This window comes from Syngnathus floridae, chromosome 7 (assembly GCF_059516105.1).
Source record: "Syngnathus floridae isolate MCC-2025c chromosome 7, RoL_Sflo_1.0, whole genome shotgun sequence".
Taxonomy (NCBI): Eukaryota; Metazoa; Chordata; class Actinopteri; order Syngnathiformes; family Syngnathidae; genus Syngnathus; species Syngnathus floridae.
The window spans coordinates 4,791,930-4,808,256 of NC_142419.1; the positions used below are offsets into that span (position 1 = coordinate 4,791,930).

General features: G+C 45.4%; 1 protein-coding gene across 13 annotated transcripts in view; it reads right to left on the reverse strand.

Annotated features, from left to right (window-relative positions):
• Positions 1-16,112, reverse strand: part of LOC148394833 (RNA-binding protein Musashi homolog 2-like) — a 166,989-nt gene extending 150,877 nt beyond the window's left edge. For all 13 annotated transcript variants that reach the window (XR_015859595.1, XR_015859596.1, XM_088381751.1 and 10 more), the window contains exons 1-5: positions 15,864-16,112; positions 15,190-15,230; positions 14,974-15,055; positions 14,739-14,823; positions 10,523-10,564 (exon numbers count right to left, since the gene is read on the reverse strand). Coding sequence is in view for 11 of the 13 variants with exons in the window: in XM_088381751.1 (XP_088237877.1) it covers positions 10,523-10,564; positions 14,739-14,823; positions 14,974-15,055; positions 15,190-15,230; positions 15,864-15,925 (312 nt within the window). In the remaining 2 variants the exon portion in view is untranslated. The remainder of the gene's footprint in view (positions 1-10,522; positions 10,565-14,738; positions 14,824-14,973; positions 15,056-15,189; positions 15,231-15,863) is intronic.
• Positions 16,113-16,327: the final 215 nt, after the last annotated feature.

Sequence of the window (16,327 nt, forward strand, 5' to 3'; positions counted from 1 at the left end):
GTGCCTTGGGATGATGTCCTCACCTCAACCTTCCGGACCTTTCCATCGCTGCTCTCGAAGGTGGATATGACCATACCCATCGGCCACTCATTCCTTGGCACTTGAGTTTGCTTTAGCTGCACAATGTCCCCAGTTTGAAGGTCGCGGTGTGTCCTGTGCCACTTACGTCTTGGATGAAGAGTGCTCAGGTACTCATTTCTCCAACGGTTCCAGAATTCGTTCGCCAGCGCCTGCACTTGCCTCCGCTGGCCTCTCAGAAGGTCTTTCCCCGCAAACTCGCCCAGAGGAGCAAGCAGGCCTGGCTTCTGTGTCAGTAGCATGGAAGGAGACAGCAAGACTGAAGCAGAGGGGTCTGATGAAATAGGGACCAACGGCCTGGCGTTGATTATTGCCGACACTTCCGCCATCAGCGTGCACAGGACCTCATGTGTCAGGCGAGTATGTTTGTTTTGCAGAAGCATGGAATCTAATATTCTTCGTGCCACCCCAATCATGCGTTCCCACACACCTCCCATGTGGGAAGCGTGTGGTGGGTTGAACTCCCACGTGCAGTCTTTGCTGTGGAGATAATTCAAGATCTTGTTCTGCTTTTCATGTAAGGGCCTCATCCTTAGTTCTGCACTAGCAGCCATGAAATTTGTCCCTCTGTCTGACCTGAGCTGCTTTGCTGGGCCCCTGACGGCAAAGAATCTCCGTAGCGCATTTATGCAACTGGCAGTATCCATTGATTCAATAATTTCAATGTGTACTCCTCTGGTGCACATGCATGTGAACAGAATGGCCCATCTTTTGCTTTCTGCCGCACCTCCACAAGTGCGTCGGGTCACCACTGTCCACAGTCCAAATACATCCAGCCCCACATAGCTGAAGGGTGGAGAGGTGTCGAGTCGCTCCGGAAAGAGGTCAGCCATTTTTTGCACGTCCACCTTCCCTCTCAGCTTACGGCATGTCACACAGTGATAGAGGATAGAGCTGACCAGCCTTTTGCCAGCGACAATCCATAGTCCAGCTGCCCTGATGGCTTCCTCTGTGAATTGTTGCCCCTGGTGTTTTACCTCTGTATGATGGTGTTCCACAAGCAGCCTGGTGACCTGGTTTTGCTTCGGGAGGATGATTGGGTGTTTTATCTCTGAGTCGAGAGAAGCATGCCTGAGGTGCCCTCCGACCCGCAGCAGGCCCTTACACATATAGGGGTCCAGGGTCAAGATCTGACTTGAGTTAGAGCAAACCTGGGCTAATTACGGCCCGCGGGCCACATCCGGCCCTTTGTGCGTCCCTGTCCGGCCCGCATGAGGCCAATCGTAATTTAAAAAAAATAAAATAAAAATGGTGTCGTGCGTACAATACAACTGTTTCGCTTTTATTTTGAAAGGCGTCGCACTTCCGTGTAGCGTGCGTGCATGTGAGCTGTGCGTGTAGGTGAACAGCGCGAAGTAATGCTGCCCTCAAAATGTGTGCTAACGCGAAGAAAAGAAAAGTTGACAAGGAGCGCCGTGTTTTCAACAAGACATGGACTGCCAAGTATTTCTTTACAGAAATGAAAGGTAAAGCCATGTGCCTGATTTGTGGTACACAGATCGCTGTGTTTAAAGAATATAATTTGAGTCGCCACTACACGACCAAGCATGAGAAAAAATACATGTGTCTGATAAACAGGGCGCATCAGAGACTGATGCATTGCTAGCAAAACTGCAAGCCCAACAAGGACTTTTTATCAAACTTCACACCCAGAGATGGAGCGGCTTTGTCATTTGAGGAAAAGTTAAAGAAGTTAAGAATAAATTAATAAGATTAATATTTTTTTTTTCACCTTGACACCACAATTTCACATAGCTTAATATAAATATAAACAGAATAATTGTATTCGTCTAATTACCAGAACCAACTATTTAAAATAAATAATTTAGTGCATTTTACAATGGAAGAAAATTGAGCAGGTTTAAGTTATCGTAGGTGTGGCCCTCTGACACAACTCAGGTTTTTCATGTGGCCCCTTGTAAAAATTAATTGCCCACGCCTGAGTTAGAGAGACTTCTTTGTGTGCTTTAAGAGCAGCGTATTCATCTGGATATGCATCTCTTTGGACTTGGCTGCTGCAAGCTCCTCAGGAGTGCGAGGCCCGCTGCACTGATGCCAGTCTTTGCATGCATGCTGAGGTGTGTCTGTTGAGTCTGAGGTGGAGATTGACTTGTGAGAACGCATCTGATGTATCAGAAAGGAAACGGCTCTCAGCAAGGAGCTCCATTTTGAAAAACGCTGGAATCTTGAAGAGATAAGTGGCTTGGTTTTGATGTGCGTAAGTAAAACTGTCACTTGCGGTCTGACCTCCACATCTTTTCCAGGCTCTATCAGATCGAACTGAATGTGCGTGTCCAGCTTAGGGGTCTTGTGAAGAAAGTCGGGTCCTACGAACCACATTGTGTCCATCAGCTGTGATGCAGGTACTGACCTGGTGGCTAAGTCAGCAAGGTTATGTTCCGATGGAGCCCGCGACACCGCCTTCAGGTCAGGAGACAGAGCTCTGTACAGCGCTGCCAGAGCTGAGCTGAGGAGAGGAGTCAAACGGGCGAAAGCGGACCACAGACAACGCATCGAGTCCCACCTGTCCAGCAACAACGGCCGTAAGGTGTGGCAGGACATCCAGCAGATCACCAACTTCAGGAGCAGTGCCGCTCAAGTCGAAGACCAAGGCGCACAGCTGGCAGAGGAGCTAAACAGCTTCTTTGCTCGATTTGGAACATCCCAGCAGCACTCCCCTGTCTCTGCCCTGCCCCCTCCCCCACCCAGCTCTGATATCACTCCACTCACTGTTCAGGAGCACAAGGTCAGAAAGGTGCTCCTTGCAGTGAATCCCAGAAAGGCCGCAGGCCCAGACGGGGTCCCCGGCAAGGTGCTGAGGGCATGCTCTGAGGAGCTTGCCCCCTCCTTCACCATGATCTTCAACCGCTCCCTGGCCCTAGCAACTGTCCCGCCCTGCCTGAAAACCTCAATCATCATCCCAGTGCCGAAGAAGTCGGCCATCTCTAGCCTGAATGATTACCGACCAGTGGCCCTCACTCCGGTGATCATGAAGTGCTTTGAGAGGCTGGTTCTTCAGCACATCAAGGATTGTCTTCCCCCATACCTTGACCCCCACCAGTTTGCATACCGGACCAACAGATCCACAGAGGACGCCATCGCCGTAGCCCTCCATTGTGCGGTGAACCACCTGGAGCAGCAGCAGAGCTATGTCCGGATGCTCTTTGTGGACTACAGTTCGGCATTCAACACCATCCTCCCGGACAGACTCACCACAAAGCTGGACACTCTCGGACTCCCCTCTCTCACATGTGCCTGGATTAATGACTTTCTGACCAACCGACTCCAGGCTGTGAGAGTTGGCCCCCGCCTCTCCTCCACCCGTACGCTGAGCATCGGCTCCCCACAGGGCTGTGTGTTGAGTCCCCTCCTCTTCTGCCTCTACACTCACGATTGCAGACCGGCTCACAACCACAACCGGATTGTCAAGTTCGCCGACAATACCACTGTGGTCGGTCTCATCTCCAAGGGCGATGAGGTAGCCTACAGAGAGGAGGTCCTGAAGTTGGTTGACTGGTGCTCAGAGAACAATCTCGCTCTGAACACCAAGAAGACTAACGAGATCATCATAGACTTCAGAAGGCATAGCCCTGAGCCAGCTCCCCTCTTCACCAACGGCGAGCAGGTGGAGAGGGTCCACAGCACCAAGTACCTGGGCGTCCACATCTCTGACCGGATCTCCTGGTCAGAGAACATCACCACCATCGTCAAGAAGGCTCAGCAGCGGTTACACTTCCTGAGAGTCCTCAGGAGGTACAACCTCAACACCGACCTGTTGCTGACCTTCTACCGCTCTTCCATCGAGAGTCTACTGACCTACTGCATCGTAGTATGGTTCGGCAGCTCCACCGCCGCTGACAGGGAGAAGCTGCAGAGAGTGGTGAAGGCAGCTCAGAGGATCATTGGCCGCCCTCTCCCCTCCCTTACGGACATTTACACTACCCACTGCCTCAGCAGGGCTAAGGCCATCTCAGCGGACAGCTCCCACCCTGGCTCTGTCCTGTTTGACCTGTTGCCCTCTGGAAGACGCTACAGGCAAATGAAGACCAGGACAAACAGACTCAAAAACAGTTTCTTTCCCAAAGCCATAGCCGCCCTCAACTCCAGCCGACACTGATGACACTTTCCTCCTGCACTACTACCGCACTTCATCCGCACTGTTTCCGATTATTCATCTACTTTTCTATTATTCGTTTACTTGACTATGTTACTTGTATCTACCTCTCATGCACTGGATGGAGGTCTCCAATTTCATTGTACTATGTAGAATGACAATAAAGGTTTTCTGATTCTGATTCTGATAATGCCACTGCTCAGGAGAGGTTGTTTGGCGAATACGATGCACACGATTGTGCATGTACACAAAGAAGCGCCTCGAGTCGTTATAGATGTATCCGAGGACCACCTTGCTGTCGGAGTAGAATTTCAGAGCGTCTGGTTTGTGGTCCAGTTCACTCGAGATCAACTCTGCCAGCTCAGCAGCCAGGACGGCACCACAGAGCTCGAGTCGTGGGATCGTAGCCTCCGGCTGCGGTGACAGTCTAGCCTTTCCCATCAAATCCCACTTTGCAATGGCCCTCCTTACTGAGTGCTCTTAAGTATGCAACCACCCCTATAGCCCAGTTAGATGCATCACAAAAAACACACAGTTCTGTGTACCTTGGCTCCGAGAGTGACATTGAAACATAGCAGCGGGGCACATGGTGGCTGCTCAGCTCTTTGAGTGATGATTCCCATGTTTCCCACATGCTCGCCTTTTCGTCAGGGAGTGGAGTGTTCCAATCCTGGACCCCACTGGACAGCTCTCGCAGCAGCAGCCTGCCTTTGATGGTCACTGGGGCGGCCAGACCCAGGGGGTCAAAGACGCTGTTGACAACTGACAGCACCCCACGGCGAGTGTAAGGCTTATCAGCAATGGCTACGTTAAAGGTGAGCATGTCTGTGTTAATGTCCCAGCATAAGCCTAGATTCCTCTGCGCAGGGAGAGAATCATCATTCTGCCCCAGCTCTCTAATGCCAGAGGCCGGTTTTTCAGGTTCGAAAACTTTCATCACTGTTTGATGCAATTTTGTGCAGCTTCAAATTATACTCGGCGAGTGAGGCACAGGTACGCTTCAGCAGGTCTATGGCAGCAGACTCGGTGGGCAGTGACACGAGTCCATCATCAACGTAGAAATGTCTATGAACAAACTGTGTTGTGTCAGTGCCATACCTTGCTTCACCTTTCTTGGCAGCACGCCGTAGTCCATAGATGGCTACTGCAGGCGATGGGCTGTTGCCGAAGACGTGTACCCACATGCGGTACTCTTGAACCTCTTTAGACAGGTCATTGTCTTTGTGCCACAGAAATCTGAGGTAATCTCTGTGCTCATGCCTCACCAGGAATCCATAAAACATCTGCTAGATGTCCGCAGTGACAGCAATGAGATCTTTCCTGAAACGCAGCAGCACGCCAAGCAGAGTGTTATTCAGGTCAGGCCCTGTGAGAAGCACTGAGTTGAGGGAGAGGCCGTTCAGTTGGGTGCTTGAGTCAAACACAACCCGTACTTGCCCAGGCTTCTGGGGGTGGTACACACCAAAAAAAGGCAGGTACCAGCATTCTTTTGTGTCGTCAATGAATGAGGCAATCTCTGCATGGTTGTTGTCAAAATGCTTTTCCATGAAGGAGGAAAACTGCTCTTTCATCTCAGCGTTTTTTCTCAAAGTGCACCGTAGAGAGCTGAGACGAGACAGGGCTTGCGCTCTGTTATTTGGAAGCCGAGGTCAAGGTGACTTAAATGGTAGGGGAGCTACCCAGTTATTCCTTTCATCCTGGGCGACTTCCTTTTCCATAATTTTCAAGAAGAATTCGTCCTCAAAGGACATGGCACACTTGTTATCACTATCTGTTCGCTGGAAAACAGTCTGCCCGAGCTGATCCTCGACTGGCAATGCTTTCAACGTATGTGTAGTGTGGCTATGCTTGTCCTCCCCGCTGTAGCATGGTTTCTCTTTCACACAGATGCTGTTTTGGCAAGGAATGAGAAGTGATGGACGTCCATTTTCAAGCACATGAGTTTTGAAGACGCTCAGGGTTGGCTGGTGGGCATTGTCCAGGCAGACTTCGCCTATAATGACCCAGCCTAAGTCCTGGCGCTGGGCAAAAGGTGCGTTATGAGGACCATTGACTTGATCTCTCACTTTGTGTGCACGTATCATATCTCTCCCCAACAGGATCATCATCTCTGCATCAGGAGCCAGCTTGGGAATGAGAGGAGCGAGATGTTTCAGGTGCGCATGTGTGAGGGTTACCTCTGGAGTTGGAATCTCAGATTTGTTATTCATTATTTCATTGCACTCAATGAGAGGTGGAAGGTCTAGGCACACACTGCTTCTATCTGAAAACCCGCCGCCTTTCTGCCGATCATCTCTGTGGTGCCGGCGCAGGTCTTCATCAGGTAAGGGGAGAGGCTGCTCTTGACTTTGAAAAGGTGGAAATATTCAGAGCAGGCCAGTGAGCGGTTGCTCTGATCGTCAAGTATAACATACATCTTGACAGAGCGATCTGGCTGTCCCCGAGGGAAGACGCGCACCAGGCACACCTTTGAGCATGAACGTGGGAGGTTGCCCTTGCCACAAACTTTAGTGCATCGTGACGTCACTTCGAGTGGGGAATTGCCTTGTTCCACTGTGTCTATTTGTGGAAGGGCTGATTGATCGGGAGGCAGAGAGGTGTCTGGGTGCATCGCAGAGTTGTGTCTTTGGCTGTTACACTCACCACATTTCAATGATGCCTGACAATCCTTGGCAAGGTGGTTTGGGGCGCAGCATTTAAAACAGCGTTTATGTTCTTTAAGAATGTCTTTTCTTTCCTCTAATGTTTTTGCTCTAAATGATCTGCATTTTTCCAATGGGTGTGTTTTCTTGTGCACAGGGCAATAACGAGCCGGCTCATTGTTTTCCTTTCCATCGTCAATAGAGTTTAAGGTGTTTGCATCAGTGGTACCAGACACGTCTGTTTTGCGCACAGATACTGCAGTCTTAAATTCACTTGGCTTGAATGGAGCTTTCTCACCTTTACCGTACGGCTGGCTACTGATGGACAGGCTGAAGTTTGGGTCGTTTCGAGCCTTGGCTTGGCCATACACAAAGTCCACAAAAAACGAAAAGGGAGGGAAAGATGTCCTGTACTTTGAGCCTACACCGAGCCATTTCTCCTGCAGGCCTGAAGGTAACTTCTCCACGATAGGCTTTATCCCACGAGGCGTGTCGAGGTAAGCGGGCCAGGAAGATATCCATCGTTTTTGGCTGCTAATAGCTCCATGAGGAGATCACTGAGCAATCTTAGCTTCGTGTTGTCTCTAGCAGACAGACGGGGAAAATCGTCCACTCTTTTGAACAGGGCATTTTCAATTATTTCCGGTGTGCCATCGCATTCATGCAGTCTATCCCAGGACAGTTGTAGAGCAGCTTTGGGCTTGGTGACATAAACAGCATGGATCCTCTTTACATGTTCAGACGAGTCTTTACCGAGCCACTTCACCAAGAGGTCCAGCTCCTCACTATATGATAAACCTAAGCCTTGTGTTCCATTTAGAAATGAGGACTGCCATGCCCTAAAATTCTCTGGCATATCATCAAATTTTGTGAGGCCAGTAGTCACTAATTCACTGCGAGCAAGAAACTTGGCAAAGTCTATCATGTGTGGAGGGCTAGCATGAGGAGGAGAATACCGACCTTGTTGCATATGTGGACTGTCAGGTGGCTTTGGGGCAGATGTGTGCCTTGCTGCATGTAAAGACTGAGTCGGGATTCCGATGTCACTCTGAAGAGGACTGAGGTTATCACGCAAAGGCCTGAAGTCATCCATACGTAGTGGTGTCGTAGGTGTGGGTGATGACTGTACTCACAAAGTCTGACTGGACCATGAAATGGGGGGCCATAATACGGAGTGTTGATTGCCTCTTGGAACTGCTCCTTTACCTCACGTTCCTCATTCACTGATGGTCTGCAGACGTTGTGTGAGGACCTCTCCTGAGCTGCCGCAGATGGTGGACTATGCGTGGGTTCGCGGCGCCAGACTCCACTGTAGGCTACAAGGGACTGTGCGTTGAGCTGTGTTTGGCTTTGCACATAATCTTCAGTGCGTTTTTGAGCCACATGTGCTGGCAAATGACTTTTTATGCTTAGCACATCTTAATTTTCTATAGCTGCAACTGCTTCCAATACTTCTGCTCTCACCCGTGCCACTTCTGCTTCCTTTTTCATTTCTAATTCTTCTAAATCTATGTCTAGCCTAGCTTGTTGCCTTTTAATTTCCAACTGCTTCCTTGAATAGGCTACCTTGGTTGCCGCTGCTTCAGCCGAAGCTCTGGCTCTGGCAGCTGCCTCCAGAACGGAATTGTAGGATGACGAGCGCTTGGAGTTAGCACTAGCTCTCGATCGACTGTGGACTGATGACTTGGAAGATGAAGGTCGACGTGAATTATCTTCAAAGTCCACCGTCTCCATGTCGATAACACTGGATACATCTTCGGCGACCATGTTTGAATCTTTCGTTGTTTCCTCAACTCACTGTGGTACAGCTTTTCACTGTACTGATCTCCCTGTGCGTTATGTACTTCATGTACGTTGTCACAGTTCATCAGCCAGCCAAACTCATGAATAGAACACTTGAGCCAGGATTCAGAGCGTCTTGCTCCCTTTATTTCTATTCAGTGTTAAACACGAGTGAAACTGCAAGTGAAGCAACAAACACAGTTTCTTCTATAAGTTTTCTTCTTATCTTATAAACAATAATAAAGTTATCCAATGAAACAATGATAACTTACAGCCGTTGATTCCGTGAGCATAAGGAGAGGAGAAAGATTCGCTTAGATGACACGAGTAAAGCCAACGTCTCTCAACTCATCAGTTGTCAAGTCGCTTCAACAAAAACATACGCAGCTTCCAGTGCATTTCAAAATACATTTCCGGTTTGCTTCCGAACAACAAATAACATTGTGTATGCTTCTTTACATAGAAAACATTTCTTACATCATGAAAACAATTCTGAGGGCAGAACACTGAGAATGGCGTTGTCATGATTGGATCACTACCCTGTCAATCAATCAGTCGTGCCCTCTCTACGTACCTAACATGTTTATTGGAGAATCACGCCCCTTTATATCAGACATGCACAAACACGTCAGCGGGAGGGGTACCGCGAGTCATCACATTCGGCTATCGTAAATACCTTTATGACAGCAAAAGACAGACAACACAGTACAAGATATGCAACAGAAACATTCCAGACAGCCAGACGACAACTTCAAACTTTGTCGGTCATTTGGAGAGCCATTCTGCCCAGTAAGTGCTTTTCGTTTATCTAAATAGGTGTGTATATATAGCTTTAAAATTGCAATAATAAGGTGACTTGACTTGGACTTGACTTGACCTTTTTAAGGACTTGGCTTGACTTGACATAATCTGTGACTTGACTTGACTTGACTTGACTTGACTTGACTTGACTTGACTTGACTTGACTTGACTTGACTTGACTTGACTTGCCCAAGAAAAAAATGACTTGGGACTTACTTGAGACATTAAGGTTAAGACTTGAGACTTACTTGAGACTTGCACATGTGTGACTTGGTCCCATCTCTGGTTTACGTTACATAAAAACATGTCAGAATGCGTACCCATGAGTGGCAATTTTAATTATTATTCTTCCTGAACTCAAATCTCCAACTCAGTAAGCCAGACAAAATTGATGCATGTTTTGTTGTACATTTACAGTATACAGCTGAGAAGCGCCGAGAGAACACCACTCTGGCGTGACCGTGGCAAGCTCAAAATTCCGACTCTCAATTGAACACACCGCAATGTCTTCCAACACTGTAAAAAATTAGGTTTGCTCAATGTGAAAGATAGAAGGAGCAATTTTCAGTAATTTGTAACTTTTTTCTCCTAGGTCTTGTGGCATGTACTCAATGATTGCTGAATTAAAAATATATCTTCAAATAGATAAAAAAGTTGAAAGAGGTACATTTTTTTTAACCAACAGCTTTGTTAGTAGCCAAGCAGTACTTGTTATAGTGTTCAGAAATAAGGTGAAAAATGCAACCAATGCATCTCAATAGAGCGAGAAACCCCAGCACAGCAAAGTTTCATGATTAACATACTATACAAGGGCAAATTCACCTGCACATTACGGCAACTTATAGTTCAGATAAAACTCATTAAATGTTCTTTTCAATGACGTAAAATCTATGACTTGAAAAAATTCCAAGATTGTAACCAATTGTACTATGTTCAAGGCATATAAAAAACTACATATATCTGCAACATTGGATAGAGAGCAGCCATTCATACCCAGTCTCTCAAAACTCATCATGTACAATTACCATTACAGTATTCCATGCAATTTAACAGTGACTGCTTCACAAGGAACAATATACAGTTCTTCAAGTGGAAGTCACCTTACCTTGGGTTGAGTACGTCTGGGAAAGGCAACTTTTGGGTCAATCTAAAGGAAGAGTATAGGTGAAAATATTTAAATAAGCTCGCTTGCAACCCTTATGTCGGCAAGTGGTGTAGAAAATTGAGAGAGATGCATATTACATCATGATTCAACATCAACAAAACAGAAACTGCACATTACAACCAAACGAAAGACACAGTGTTAGAGGCAATTTTAAATTGATTAGGCTTCACTGCCAAACCAACTTATCGGTATTACTAGTATGTATTTAGGCTACTGGATTTCTCTTCTTTTTCTGATTTCTTATCTTGTGCCTCGTCGTTCAGAATGCACCAATAACCAAGTGATCTTCAAATGGACTACATCTGGGTCGGTTTTAAAATGTCAGTGTTGGCAAGGAAAAAAAACTGCTTTGGAAAATACTTCCTGCAATCTGGGTAACAAAAAAAAGACATTTTTGTATCAAAAAAATACTTCCCCGTACCTAAATCAATGCACTTCTTGGATTGTCTGCATCCATCCACAGGCTTTCCCCACACAAGGGCTGCACAATATATTGAAAAAAATATAAATATTGCAAATATTGGCCAATGCAATATGCATATCACAAAGACATGCAACATCCTGTGGAATGGTATGCTTTTATCTGAATTTGACCAGTCAAACTTAAATATGCATCGCTATCCATTAGTTGAAAATTATCTACAGTAATTACATTTGATTGGCGAAGACTACATTGAGCTTGCTTGTTTTGTTGCATGAATAATTGTCATCCTTTCATTGGCTAATAAAATCGTGGTTTCTTTCGGTGCATGTTAAATATCACATTGGTATTAGCATCGCTATATTTTTCCAATATCGTGCAGCCCTTCCCGCACACACGAAGATTTTTGGTTGTAAGTGTTTAATATGTAGGACTACTGGCCTTGTTTCAAACACTACTATCAGTACAAATACATTCTTAACACACCTCAGAGAAGGATAAAATGTCTGATAAGCTTATATGCAGGCTTGTGCGTAATGGAATACATGTACTACCAGCGTTACATTTTCAGAATACAAAAAAAAACAAAGTAATCGTATTCTGTTAGGGGCGAACTGGTGATGTATATATGTATATATATATATATATATATATATATATATATATATATATATATATATATATATATATATATATATATATACACAAATATATATATATGTATATATACGTATATATATACGTATATATGTGTATATAATATTGTATATATATACATATATATATGTATATATATATATATATATATGTAGTTCATATGGATGTTCACAAATTGCTTAGATTGCAAAATAACACTTTGGACTTGGTATTTTGTCTGTTGGAGGTGATATTGCAGGTCCTTGAAGCTGCTGGGGTTTTTCTCTGCCTCCAAGACAACCCTTGGTTGACTCGAGCAGAGCCTGTATGAGGTTCGTCGTGATCTGGGACCTCAGTGTGACTGTTTGAATGTATGTTATAAATTTCAACATCAAGGTTGTTTGGATTAGTTCTTGCTGTTTTTTTTTTTTTTTTTGTTACGACCAGTGGCTCATCATCATCAAGGCTGAAGTCAGACTCATATGCTTCAGGAATTTCCTCAAAATCTGAATCAACAACTTTATTGAATTATCCATCCACCCATCCATTATGTGTACTGCTTGTCCCCACAGGAGTCGTGGGCATGATGGAGCCTATCCCAGCAGTCGTCGGGCAATAGGTGGGGTACACCCTGAACTGGTTGCCAGCCAATCACAGGGCACACAGAGACGAACAACCATTCGGACACGCACTCACACCTTTGGGTAAGACGCAATCACACCTATGGGCAATTTGGCATGTTGCCGTGCATGTTTTTGGGACGTGGGAGGAAATCGGAGGCACGGGGATAACATGCAAACTCCACACAGGGAGGGCTGGAGATGGAATTAAACCCGCAACCTCTGAACTGTGAGGCGGACATGCTAACCAGTGCTTCACCGCGCCGCCCTTCATTATGTACGATTATGTAAGAGATAAAAAGCCAGATCAGGAAGACAAACCATTTCAATGGCTTCTTTGACTGAATAAAACTTTCGTCAGCCTGCCATAACACGTCGCAAATCCTCCAAAGTATTCTATAAGAACGTTAGCTAAAGATGCTTTCAGTCCAACAAAGATCTATGTTAATATACTATATCCCATGGAATTTAGTCCCCATCAGTTTTGCTCACTGCGCAGTCAAATGAACATTATATTATACCATTGCCTTTGATCAAATCTGCCTCTGATAGTGTGTAATCAATGTCACTCTAAATTATTAGATTTTTCGTAGGCTATACCCTCAATGACACCTCAAAGTAATAAGTACATACCAGTGATAGGAAAATAACCTTTGTATGGACTTTTGGTCAAATATAGGCAAGAGATAATAGATAAAGAATGTGGTATTCATTAGAACATGTCCGGCCACACAAATTTGCCCTGAAATTGAGCTGCCCTGACCTATAGGAATAAAATCTACAAATTTGCATATAATGTATACATCTATATGTCCATGCTTCATATTATGCAGTATTGGTTTCAAAATAAAAGACATTAGTTGCGATACTTACATGAAATTGATGACGAGAAAATCAATTTCAGTGAAACAAAAAATGCAGACGTTTTGAAAGTGAAAGAAAACGCCACCTAGTGACCTATTGGGAAACTGGTTGTTGCTATTGCGCAACAAAGTTCTGCAGTGATACTTCTGAGTGAAAAAAGGTGAAAGATATGAATGTGGATTAATTAGGGGGTTAAAATTTAGTTGTTCCAAATCTGCGCATGTATGCATGCATCTGCATATGTACCTATGCACACACGTACACACACACGCACGCACGCACGCACACACACACACACGCACGCACGCACACACACACTTACATACATTCACCGTTTAGACAGTGGTCGCATTGCAAAAAATCTGATATGTATACAATCTAGTACCAGATTCTAAAAAAAAGAATTACTTTTGAAAAAAGCGGAGGGCGGCACTCAAACACATGCAGTCCTGTTACTCCTATTATCAGAATACATTAAGATAATTTTTTTTCAAATTGTATAGCTATGGGGGCACTTGTGGGGCACTGGTTAGCATGTCCGCATCACAGTTCGAAGGGAGCATGTTCGATTCCACCTCTGACCCTCCCTGTGTAGAGTTGGCATGTTCTCCCCGTGCCATAGTGGGTTTTCTCCGGGTCCTCCAGTTTCCTCCCACATTCCAAAAACATGCTTGGTAGGCCGATTGAGCACTCCAAATTGCCCATAGGTGTAAGTGCAAGTGCGGATGGTTGTGCAAGTGCGGATGGTTGTTTGTCTCCGTGTGCCCTGCGATTGGCTGGCAGGGTGTCCACCGCCTACTGCCCAATGACAGCTGGGATAGGCTCTAGCACGCCCGCGACCCCGTGGGGACAAGTGGTACGGATGGATGGATGGATGGATGGATGGATGGATGGATGGATGGATGGATGGATGGATGGATGGATGGATGGATGGATGGATGGATGGATGGATGATGGATGGATGGATGGATGGATGGATGGATGGATGGATGGATGGATGGATGGATGGATGGATGGATGGATGGATGGATGGATGGATGGATGGATGGATGGATGGATGGATGGATGGATGGATGGATGGATGGATGGATGGATGGATGGATGGATGGATGGATGGAATAACGGAACTGAGCCGCTCATGCGGTCTTCAAGAAATTAAACACAGGTCGCATATGGGCAAAAAAATTGGAATTGAGCAGCTGTCTGAACGTAGTCTTAGAGCAGTGGTTCTTAACCTGGGTTCGATCGAACCCTAGGGGTTCGGTGAGTCGGCTTCAGGGGTTCGGCAGAGCTGGTATGCTATCCCCCCCCGCACGGATGGCCGAACACACCTGAATGTTGTGTAAATTCGCGATAACGCATATCTGAACTGGTCTTGCAAGGCAACAACAGAAGTCACACTGATTTGCTGGTATGTCAATACCCCCCCCAAAGATGGGTTCGGTGAATGCGCATATGAAACTGATGGGGTTCGGTACTACCGCCACCCAGGTTAAGAACCACTGTCTTAGAGGTACGCTGAATAATAAACTGATGGAGATGTCTAGTGCATGTTTGCATACAGGTGAAAAACATGTTGATTGATCACGCAATGAGAATAAAGAGGTAGACATACCATTTTAGAGTCTAACTCATGATGCGGCTGTGCCAAGACGTTATCTACGCTGGCAGAATCTGCAAAAGTGACGAAGCCAAATCCCCTATTAGAAAATAAAACCACATGTGATTATATTTTTACACACTAATTGCATTCAAAACAATTTGACATAAACATCTTATTTCAGTTGTTGTTTATAGTTGTTGTTTATTCTCCCAAAAAATATTACTGCATGCGTGCGTGCGTGTTATACCTGGAACGTTTTGTTGTTGGGTCTCTCATTACCATACATTCTCTGATTTCCCCAAATGCATTGAAATAATGTTTAAGGCTGTCTGGGGGAGAAGAAAGATAATATTGGTTATCATAGTTCTTTACGAAAAGTTAAACCTGTGAGTTATAGGGTTAACCTAAACCTTTTAAGAAAAAGAAAAAAAAAAAAGATGCCCAGCTTCAAGGGTTACCTTACCTGGTGATGTTTGCCAGCTGAGCCCACCGATAAACATTTTTCTGTCGAGGAGAAAGAGAAGTCAATACAAGTGTCAGATCAGTCATGATTGAGTAAATATAACTCCGCAATTGACTAGGTGAAGTGAAAACTGGAGTCCAAAATAGAAACAACGCAACTGCCGCCAGCGAGAGAGCCACAGATGAGCAAGCAGTCGAGTGCCAGCTGTTGCCCAGTCATCATCCTAACTTCCATATAAAAATTTACAGACTAAAATCTCCAGCTTCCTGGCGAAGGCTATTTGTGCAGTGACATAATTATAGTACAGTTACAGCAAGTAGTTAGTAATTACCTGTACAGATAGAACTCAAACAGCTTCCACCTTTCTGACCCCATGTGCTCAAACACAAACCAAATATTTTTTATATTACAATGCGGTGACGCGAATGGCATGTTGTTCAACTTCACGTTTGTAAAATGTCTTAATTGCTCCTCAACAGTCAGATTGATGGCATAGAAGTAGCAGATTTTTAATGGAAGTTTAATAAACCAGTTCTCGTAAGCCCGCAGCGATTGACGTAGATCTTCTGTAAACAAGAAAGACGCGAAGCCGGTGAAAGTTTCAGAGTATTATTTTAACATATACATATCATTTAATTGAAGACAAGGATAGAGTTGCGTGGGAGTAACCTTACCCCGGGTCGTGTTGCGGATCGATCGGGTTTGCAGACGTGACTTGGCTGCCGTCTCCCTCCATATCTGACCTCGCAACAGAAGGACAAGGATTACTGACTGGCTTGAGTCGATATGTTGACTAGGGGTGGAGGAGCGCTCCGTCACACGTGGGATCACATCAGATTGGTCATCCCTCTACGGTCAGCGGTTCGACTTCTTCCCCTCGGTTTTCGGCAGCCCGCCCACACCAATACTTACAGCCACACGCATGTGCATGCAAAGGGGCGGGTTTCTTCTTTCACAAAGTCAAGTGCAGTTGCACTGTACAAGTGTCAGGTAATTAAAAATATAAATAAAATAGAAATACAGATTAACAAATATTCCCAATCTATCAGTTAATCAATCCGTTGGTTTATTTTATTGTAACAATATTTAATATTCTATTTACTGTACACTCTCCAATGTTCAACTGACATTACAGTAC